The following is an 11,804-nucleotide window of genomic DNA, read 5'->3' as shown; positions in this document are numbered from 1 at the left end:
TTTAAACTCGACAATCTTGTCTTCAAATTCGGTTCCATGACATCGCCAGATTCGACCATAATGTCTAGGTCAGGTTTGGGGTGTTACATTTAGTGGCATCAGAGCCAGCTACAAAGCTCGGCTGTGGATTTGGGTTTTAGAACTTGGTTTTCAGGAGATGTTTTTTTAAATAGTTTGAAATATTTTTGACTGAGTATGTGTTACACCGATTCTCTGTACGGTGAGAAGTGTATTATCTACACTGATCATAAGAGCCTCAAGTATCTTCTCACTCAGAAGGACTTAAATCTTAGGCAGCGTAGATGGGTTGAGTTGCTTAAGGATTATGATTGTACCATTGAGTATCATCCCAGCAAGGTCATTGTGGTGGTTGATGCGTTGAGCTGTAGGGCTATGACCTATCTGAGAGCGATGTTCGCTCGACTTAGCCTATTCGACAATGGAAGTCTACTGGCAGAACTTCAGGTCAAACTGATATGGATTGAACAGATTCGAGGTAAAAAGTTAGGGGATAAGCCTTTTAGGTTGCGTTTTCTTCAGGTTGAGAATGGTGGCACTATTGATTTTGGGATAAACAGTGATAGGGTACATAGTTTCCGCGGTCAAATTTGTGTACCGAATGATGAGGATTTAAGGCAGTCAATTCTGAGAGAGTCGCATGGTAGTCCCTATACTATGCATCCTAGCGGGAACAAGATGTATCGAGATCTTCGAGAATTGTACTGGTGGCTAGGGTTCAAGTGTGAGGTTACCAACTTTGCTACTCGCTATTTGACTTGTCAGGAGATTAAGGCTGAGTATCAGTTACCTTTGGGTTGTTGCAGCCGGTTAAGATACCGTTATGGACATGGGAGCGAGTAACGATGGACTTCACTGTTTGACTTCGTATGCAGATTTGAAGAGGCGTGAGATCGAGTATTCTATAGGGGATTTAGTTTTTCTCAGGGTCTCGCCATGGAAAAAAGTTCTAAGGTTTGATGGCAAGGGCAAGCTGAGCCCTCGGTTTATTGGACCTTACCACATTCTGAAACGTGTGGGAACTGTAGCTTGGGCAAATTTTGTCCAAGAGAAGGCTCAAACTTGAGCTGTCTATTCTTCTCCCTCTCCTCTTGCAAAAGTTCTTTGAGTTTTTCCATCTTTCTCTTCTTTTTCTTCTTATTGATTTCTCCCTAATCCATTTATTTTCCTTCGTTTTGGCACACGGTTAGTGCTCGCTTAGTTTCGGTAACTGTTTCTCTTCATTTCTGTCATGAATCTCTTAGCGGCTGAAGTGGTAATGTTTTTTCTCTGCGATTTGGGCGTAGGGGGAGGCTCGGACTAGTGAATTCAGTGTTCTCGTCTTAACAATAGTTAAACAGAGGGTTATCCTTGGTGGTAAGTTGGGTTTCTGTTCGTTCTTGGTTGTCAATTCTCTTGTAAATCCATTAAATTGATGTTGAGTATCTTGATTATAGACTTTGGAGTGCTCAGGGACTATTTTAGCATCAAACAAAACCAGGTGTGTACCCGAAATGCAAAAAAAGAAAGGATTCAGTGAAAAGCCAAAATTGCTTACTGTTTGGACAGCAGCAATAGGCTAACTTTGAAAAATTTCCATAAATTGTGGAAATCGAATTAGAGGATGAAAAAAATATGGAATTAAAGCTTATTGAGTCTAGTTTCTCATAGAAGAAACGGTGTAAGTAATGGAATTCTAAATCGTGAGGTATAATAAACTTTGTAAGACAAGGTCAGAATGAATTTGGGTTCACCTATTCTGACTTTGAAAAATCATCAAAAATTGGAGGAAAATAATTTGGGGGTGAGTCTATTTTCAATAGAAACAAAAGGAAATATCATCCAAATATATTACTAAGAGATGATTAATTTTTAGAAAAGAAGGGACGAAGTTGTCAGACAGCAGAAGAATAGTAGGTTTGAAGATTTTACTGTAATTATTGGCTAAACCAAAAATTCTGAAACTTTTATGGCAGAAAGGTATTTGAGTCTAGTTTCAAAGACATCAAGCGGATCTTAATTCGGAATTCTGTAGCTTAAGATATAAATAATTTAGTAATAATGACTTTGAAGTAAAATATAAGTAAATAGTGAAAACATATATGAATAATTAACTAGCACGGGGTTACATTAAAAATGGATCATGTGGCCAAGGCTAATTTGGGCCGAGTGGGCCACATGGGCATGTGAGCCCATTTTTCTAAAAAGTTCTGTAAGGTTGCACGGGTCGCCTAAGTCGACTGTGGACCTACTGTAGGGTCAGTAAGCTTTACTTAGACCCCTATGTGTGTGATCTGTCTGTTTGATTTCTATACCGAGCATGACTTATGATATCTGAATGTATGTACTATTAATTGTATAATGGCATGACATATTTTGTATGTTGCATTGCATCGGGGTGAGTTGATGATATTTGGAGGAAGTGTCTGAAAGGCTATTAAGCCTGTTATCTGGCAGCTCAGTTGCAACCTTCTAATTATGTGCCGCATTTCGGTACAGCATGGTGTGTAGGGATGAGTGGGTTGATTTAATCCCTACATGGTGTGTAGGGTTGGACGGAGATAGTGTGTAGAGGCTGGTGGGTAGGATTCTAATTTACTGTATCTGCATTCTTTAATTGATATGGGCCAAGGCCCTAATGTATTTCTGAGACTGTATCTGAATGGGCTAAGGCCCAAACTGATTCTATGATGGGCACAGGCCTTAGACTGTATCTAACTTGTAACACCCCGACCCATGTCCGTCACCGGATTAGAGTTACGAGGCATTACTAAACAAAGCACACATCTGAACAATTTACAAGTACACATAAACAAGTCTCTTAAATCAATCAAATTTTAAATCATAAAGTTAACATAAACTCTTTATGAATTATTCCATATTTTAAAACGAACATATATGTAGTCACATAAATCATATAATCACTTACATTTTCAAATCAAACATAATTTAAATACACCACATGTATATACAATATTTCTAAATACCTAATTATCACATAACATAATCTTAATTCAACTAACATCCAATATTAATCTTATTACCGAAACACATAACTAAATATCACCTTTTTATTCAACTTATATCACAAAGATTTAATATCTAACATAAACCAAATTTATCACATACATGTAACTTGAATATCTCATTCAAATGCAAGCTCAAATCATGATCAAATGTAGTCAAATTCAAGCATAAAAATTAAACACATCAAGCACCCATTCAAAAACGCATAAAACCCAATTTAAACAAAATGATCATGAACAAGCCATTTTAAAACCAAACCAAACACAAACATGGAAATTAAACCATTTTCGCATGGCTATTTATATATTATGATCCAAAACCAACCAAAAACATAATCAAGCCTATACATGCCATAAGATCGAGTTCAAACATTAACAAAATACCAAAAGAAGTCGATAGTGTGATAGACTATGATGATGATCCCCGAGCTCGTAACGCGACTCCAAAATCTATAAAACAGAGGTAAACAAAAACACATACAGTAAGCTATTAAAGCTTAGTAAGTCATAAGAAAAAATTCATATACATATATATACTAATACTTATTCCATCATTAAGTTAAAATAAACCAAATATCCTAATATTTTGTACCATATAACATTTTAATAAAAATCACATTGTATTTTCATATAAACAAACCATATGGCCAAATACACATAAATATTTAGCAAAGCCAAATTTTCAACAAATCATTATGCCAAAACATGCTTATATTCAAATGGTTAACTCATACTCTATATTTCATTTGAAACTATTATCAATTTAAAATAATCAACTTACCTTAACACTAATTAAGCAAATGGCTAACACATACCTGAATAATTTAGCTTTCTTAACACATTTATTTGCTTGTACTATTGCTCACATAAGATTTATAGAACATAGAACCTTGTATAAAACACCGGCATAAAGCCTGCTAGGCACAAAGCCTGATACATTTCATCGGCACAAAGCCTGCTAGACATAAAGTCTGAAGAAATTCAACGACATCAAGCCTGCTAGACATAAAGTCTGAAGTAATTCACCGACATCAAGTCTGCTAGGCATTAAGCCTGAAAATCTCAGATACAAGGATGATCTTTCGTATAATTCTTTATGTTTACATAAGCCTTACTAAATAGCTGTATCTCCATAAGAATTGAATTATATTCAATTCTTCATATCAAACAAACATTCGAACCACATATGTATAATTTACAACATTAAATTTCAGCTCAAAGAATTTGTAACCTATATTCGAACCACATATGTATGTAAAATTCATACATTAAATTCCGCTCAAAAACTTTGTAACCTATATTTGAACCACATATGTATATATATTTCATACATTAAATACAGCTCAAGAACTTTAAATATATATATTCGAACCATATGTGCATATATATATAATTCATAATATTATGTTCACTCAAAGAACTTATATCATACATTCAAACTTTATATATATATAATTCATAACTTTAAATTCAACTTAAGAAATTAAATCATACATTCTAACTACATATCCATGTAAATTTTACTATTAGTTTCATATCATTGGACTTAAAGCATACTTTAGCTAATATACATGTAATTTATACCATTAATATCAACCTCCCAAAATCAATTTCTATGTTCGGCTATCACATAGAAAAAAATCACTAAGTTATATTCAATTTATATACTTTTAGTTCCAGCTTACTAAATGTATGATAGATATATTTATATAAATTCCAATTTTATAACATTTAAATTGCTATTAGACTTACCTCGGACAGTGAAAAATTGAAATCGAATAATTAGTCGACGATTTTGGTTTTTCCCCGATCTAGCTCCGATTTCTTTGGTTCTTGATCTAAACATATTCAAAATGAGCTAGTTTAAATATTATTAACTTCAATTTAATCCAAAAACACATAAATGGAAAATTACAAATTTGCCCCTAACATTTTACATTTTTCACAATTTAGTTCGAATTACACAAAACACAAAACATTCAAATTTTGACCAATGATGGTTAGGCCGAAACTTCATTATACTCATACAAGTCCATGCATTTCATTTATTTAATATTTTAGTCCCTCAAAATTTTATTTTCACAATTTAGCCCTAAATACTCAAATTCATCAAAAATCCCAAGACAAAACATGTTAATCTAACACATATATTTCATATTTCATCAACTAACATCATAAAACTCAAACATCCATCAATGACACATTTCAAAATCATCATCAATTCACAAAATTGAAGCATGGGTTTTGAAGAACACAAAACAACGATATCAAAAACGTAAAAATTATCAAAAATCGAACAAAGAACTAACCTTAATCAAAATTCTAAATGGCCGAATGTAGCTAGGTTCTTCTTTCATTTTCTTTTGTTTAGTATCGGTCATAAAGATGAAGAAAGAAAAAAAATGAAATGATAATGGCTTATAATATTTTTATTATAACATAATAATATAATATACATAATTATAACCTTTATAATTAATATTAATAATATAAAACTATATACTATCACTTAATACCGTCCACTAGCATTTAAATGGATTAATTGCCACATAAAACCTCCATATTAAAAGAACATCCACTATTTAGCCCTTCTAAAAATAACCACAAAATTTTTATTTTACGCGATTTAATCCTTTTATTTAATCGGACACTTAAGCGACGAAATTAAATCATGAAATTTCAACACAAGTAAATTCACACATAAAAATTTCAAAAAATAATATTAAAATATTTTTAGGACCCGGATTTGTGGTCCGGAAACTACTATTTCGATTAGGGTTAAAATCGGGTTGTTACATAATTGAATTCTATTGATTATCTGTATGCATGTTTTCTGTGGGGATTACAGACTGAGTTTGCGAAAACTCACCCTTTCTCTGTTTAATCTGTACAGGTAATTCCCAGACTTGAAGGGTCAGTGCAGCGGAGGACTCGACGGTGGCCACACGTAAATTTTAGACTGTTTTCCATTAATGCATAGAATTTATTACTTATGTGGGGGTTTTTGATGTATCTTCTGGACTATGGACTTGTTGTCTTTAAATTTGGGACTTCATACTATTTAATATGGAATTTTTTTTAAAACTGCAACTTCACAAAACACGGTTTTTTTTCTAAAAACTAAGGTTTTTCGTAAATAGAAAGGATTTTTCCCTAAATTAATTGGTTACAAAAGCTTCCGCTAAGTGACAAGTTTTAAAGTAAATCAACTAGTTTTTTTTTCGAATTAAATAAAGATAACTTACGGTAATCGTTTTTAAACTCGACAATCTTGTCTTCAAATCCCGTTCCATGACATCGCCAGATTCGACCATAATGTCTAGGTCGCGTTTGGGGTGTTACAGATCGACCCTTAATCAACCTGTACTTTTGGCTTCTTAACCAACCTGTGCTCTTGTCCATGTTCCGGCTCTTCGCCTTTACAGTTGAACTATCCTCTATAGTGTCACTTTGACCTCTTCCTTTTCCTCATTGTCCTCTTCCCTTTTTGTATTTTGTATCAACAAAAATCTAGATCACTCTCCTCTAAGTTTCCCCTTGAAAATTTAGGATAAAAACCAAGTAACACACTTGATTTTACAGTCAATGCACTCCAAAGAAATGTTCCATCTCACGGTTTAGTCTATCGCCTATACAAGTCTCCTCAATTTATAAGGAATCAAGACTTGCTAACATAGTAGATCAATTACAAGCAATATCCCTATTAAAACAACAATATAATCAGGTTTGAGAATATTTTCAATAAGTTTAGGATAAGTCTTGAGTCTTCAGGATATGCTTCCAAGTTTACTTAATTCGATCTAATCTATTCAAAATAGGAAAGTCTATTTCCTTGATCAAATCCAAACCGAGCCTCAAGATAAATTGCTATAAACAGTTTGGATATCATAGATGAGTTTGCATATGTCCAAAGAATCAACAAAAGATTAAAGCTCAAGGATTTTGTTACCAAAATTTGCATATGGCAAGTTCATGAGTTTGAACAGTGTTAACATTGCTCCTTGGCACTCCTCATAAAACCATCTCAACAATTTTATTTTTATAATATTTTTTTCTTTGGCCCATTTAGTTTATAAATCTATTCAGTTTATATATATTGGAGTTTAGATATATAATACATATTGGGTTTATATATAATATATTAAGTTTGGGCTTGTAGATATAATTTATATAATATCATTAATTTTGGTCAATCGGTTAAATCGATTAATTACCCAGTTTGAATTGAATTAATTGATAATTGAATTTTTAAAAAATCATGAACTGACCTCTAACTAAATTAATTTTGGTGACCAACTGGTTAATCGAATTAATTCAGTGTGGTCAATTAATTCGTATGAAACCAAAAAATTCACACCCTTAAATGGAATTTGAACTCAAGACTCCATTCTATTCACTCCCTAATCCTCAACCATCTCAACCAAAATTATGTTTAATTTTCATGTTAATTTTTAATAACCTTATTACATAATTGTTTTCACACACATTGTAGATGTGCCATAAATATATGTTGATATAGTGTCTACAATTCCTCCTCAACTCTTAAATAGGAAGATAAACGAACTTCAACACACTCAAATCCATGTTTTCTTAAACTAACAAGAATACTAATATCAACCGAGCTAAGATTCAATCAACAAATGTACTATAATTTAATTATTATTGACATGTTGATGTAATTTAATATACCTTAATTTTTTAAAAATAATAACATATTCACGTAGTATAAGAAAAATATATTTACGTGTAACATACATAAATATGTATATTTACGTGTAAATTAATTAATTTTTTAAATTTAAAAATATGTTTTTTATAATTTTAAATTTTAAAATAATTTTATAATTTTTAAAAATTAACTAATTGTTAATATGGTGTCCAAATAGCAATTCAAGTATATACCATGTCAACGAAGTTAGCAAGCATTAGCTTTTTCATCCATTTTGAGTGATTTGACAAACAACGTGGTTAAAAGAGATGAAAATTATATGGATGATCAAAATGACTTTTATAAAGCTGGAGAGCTTAAAAAATCGTTACACCTTTTAGTTATTATCGATGAATTTAGAAAGGATTTGAATATTAATTTCAAATATTCATTTTATAACTCTGTTCTACTTCTATAGATAATGAATGATTTAAATTTACTTTATTTTTGTTGATAACAAATTTATATATCATAATTTATTATCTGCCTTACTTTAAAATTCTTTTTAAAAGAATTTAAGAATTTAACTGATCTACCTATGAACAATTAATTTTAATTTGAATAGTAATATTTGGATTTAATACGAATTCGATTTTATAAAGTAAACATGTGAATTAAGATATTACCAGAAAATATAGTAGATAACCGAACACCCAAGCAAAGAGCGTGACTCTGCCTAAACTTGATGACGTATCTCTGTCTCTAATTCTACCCATTTGCTAACATACCAATATATTGTACACATTGTTAGCTAAATTCTTACTGAGATCAAAGCCGGGCTTTGATTTGCCAATTACCACACTAGAGCTTATGACTTTATCAAAATTTGGGCGGGTATTTTACTAAAATATTACAAGAAAATAAAAACATACTAAAATAATATTAACTTTTTTATTTACCAAAATAAAACAAAAAAAAAACAGTGAAAAATGGGATACCACAGGCGGCACCAAAGGTGCCTGTGGCAGAGGCGGCACCACTTGTGTTATAAACCCAGCATCCGTCCAGCTGAAGGAAAAGAAGAAGAAAAAAGAAGAAGAAGAAGAAGAAGAAGAAGAAGAAGGAGGAGGAGGAGGAAGAGGAGGAGGTGCTGCCGGAAAAAGAGAGAAAAAGAAGAGAAAAAATAAGGTATTTTTTAAAAAAATAATGGATTATCTTGTTATTATGTTTTTTTTGTATAATTTTTATTATTTTTTGTTGTTAGTTTAGTTATTATTGTTAGTTATTAAGATTAATAAAACTCAAATTGATGGTTTTAGTTAGTATTATTATTGTTAGTTTTTAGGGTTTAGTTATTAATAATTATTGTTACTTAGTATTATTGTTAGTAAAAACTAATATTATTATTATGGTTAGTTATTAGGATTAGTAAAACCCTAATTATTATTTTAGTTAGTATGATTGTTAGTTTTACATTATATTATTGTTAGTTATTATTTTTAGTAAAACCCTAATTATTATGGTTAGTTAGTATTATTTTGAGTATAAAACTATTATTATTGTTATTGTGTTAGTTATTAGGATTAGTGGTTAAACGTTGTTCATCTACAAAATGATAACTGAAAAAGTATGAGCTTAAGGATGAAAAAATTGCATATTGAAACATTAAATTTTTTTAAGTAATTTATTTACCATTCGAGATTTTTTTTTAGATTTTGTTTATTTATTGACAGATTGAATATTGAAGATGCATGATAAGTTTTTTGTATGCGTTTATTTCGATGGACTCATCTTGACAACAAGTGTTGGATGTATATTTGAATGTCGGCAACAAATAGCAATGAGATTTAATAGAAATGCCTCGTTGGATGATATGAAGGGAAGGATTAATGCAAAAATTCTTAGACGTTGTGGGAGAAGGATATCAAAAATTTTCTACAAGTTTTCAGTTTCGACAAATCCGATCAAATTCACCGTAATGGAACTTGTAGACGACGAAGACGTGGAGACAATGGCCGCTCTTTATTGTGGGAATGGGAGTGACAAGAATGCACCGATTCACTTATTTGCTGAGTTAGCCAGTATGGAGGAAAATGAAGATGTCAATGCATATGGTGAAGAACACGGAGCTCAAGAACCGTGGATGGTGGCTCCAATATCGTATGTTGATAGTGAATCGGCTATAGGTGGGATCAGTATCGATCTGAATATTACACCCGATATTGATGTGGTTGGTGGTGAAGAAGAAGGTGGTAACGATAATTGTGATGAAGAGGTCGATAGTGACAGTGATCCCGATGTGGACAATGTACCAGATAATATTGACGATGAAGATGTGAATAACGATGGAAACATTAACGCTTTTTCGGTCGGGAATCAGATGCGACGTATTTTGTTACACAATAATCCTGGGCCACACATATCGCTCATAGACCCGGATACAGCGTATGTAGCTGAGTTCCCGAAGTACCCTAAAATAGTTCATCCTCACCGATTGGCCATAAATTCTGATCATGAGGAGTTATTCATAGGCCAGAGATTTGAAAGTAAAGATGAGTGCACACTAGCTATAAAACGGTATAACATGAACATATCAGTAGATTATAAAGTCGCAGTGTCTACTTCGACAATATTTATTGGGGAGTGTTGGAAGGCAGCGGAAGGCTACAATTGGTGGGTACGAGCTACATTCATTAAAAGTTCACAGATGTGGGAGATACGAAAATTTATTGGTCCTCATACATGCACATCAACACGTATGACAGAAGATCATGCAAGACTTGATTCGCAAACTATCTGTACGTGTATCATGCCAATGGTGAAGGACATGCCGACCATTAAAGTTTCGGTACTGATTGCCAAAATGCAAGCACAATTCCAGTATCGAGTATCATATCGAAAGGCGTGGATAGCTAAACAGATGACATTTGAGCAATTGTATGGGGATTATGATTCGTCATATAACGAGCTATAAGGATGGATAGCTGCTATGCGGGAGTACGTACCGGGGACTGTGATTGAGTTAAAGCCTTATTACAGCCCGAACGACCAGTTACAGCCGGGAAAAAGGATTTTCCATTGGATGTTTTGGACGTTTGATCCATGTGTGCGGGCATTTCCCTACTACAAGCCATTTGTGCAGGTGGATGGGACCTGGCTATATGGAAAATATATACAGATCCTACTTCTTGCGGTTGCACAAGACGGTAATAGAAACGTGCTCCCGATAGCAATTGCCATGTAGATAAGGAGAACTTGGAATCTTGGAAATTCTTTCTCACTAACCTGCGGAGGTATGTTATTAGCAACGATAACATTTGCATCATCTCCGATAGAGGGAAACGTTTAATTGAAGCAATTAGGCGTTCCGGTGTGCCATGGAGATCCGTTTACTGCATCCTTCACATTGCGTCTAACTTCCATAAAGATTATAAGAATGCAGACTAGAAGAGACAAGTCATGGCAATGGGTAAATGATAACCTTATCTTTTCAATATAAGTTGTAATGTTTTATGTTATCGAGTTACTGGAACTTATTTTTTCTTAATACGTATTCAGCGTACGAGTTAGAGCCACATATTTTCCGCCAAAGAATGATTCGACTTGAGAGTGACATGGAAGGGTAAACAAACACATCTTTTCGACAATGGTTGGGTACAATGGAGCTGTGGCAATGGGCTCAAAGTTTTGACGATGGCTTTTGTTATGGAAAAATGACCACAAACTTAGTGGAGGGGGTCAACGCTGTATTGTTGAAAACACGTCATCTTCCGATTGCATCTATCTTCTCTGCTACATTCTACAGGTTGGCTACCTTGATGCCAAGAATGGGTCAGCAACAAGTCTACCAGATGGAGGCGAAACACGTGTTTGTCGAAGATGTCAAGGATGCAATGGTTGCAAACCGTCGGATGGCGAGGTCCATGAATGTAGAAATATATTCACGACGTCTGGAAACGTTTCGAGTTACTGAGACCACCGGCCATCGACCTGGTATACCACCTAGGTCTTATGGAGTTGATCTCCGAAACAGACGGTGCGAGTGTAGGAGGCTCGAAACACTTCATTATCCATGTGCGCATGTCATGGCAGCGTGTGCTAAAGTGAACCTTAATGTTGAACAATATGTCAAT

General features: G+C 33.3%; 1 protein-coding gene across 1 annotated transcript; it reads left to right on the top strand.

Annotated features, from left to right (window-relative positions):
* The first annotated feature begins 393 nt into the window (after positions 1–393).
* LOC128034226 (uncharacterized) lies at positions 394–861 on the top strand. Its single transcript, XM_052622963.1, has one exon. It carries the CDS (start codon positions 394–396, stop codon positions 859–861), a length of 468 nt encoding a protein of 155 aa, XP_052478923.1.
* Positions 862–11,804: the final 10,943 nt, after the last annotated feature.

Source organism: Gossypium raimondii, chromosome 2 (assembly GCF_025698545.1).
Source record: "Gossypium raimondii isolate GPD5lz chromosome 2, ASM2569854v1, whole genome shotgun sequence".
In the NCBI taxonomy this organism is placed as follows: domain Eukaryota; kingdom Viridiplantae; phylum Streptophyta; class Magnoliopsida; order Malvales; family Malvaceae; genus Gossypium; species Gossypium raimondii.
Note: the sequence above shows the minus strand (reverse complement) of the source record. Positions and strands in the feature narration are given on the sequence as shown.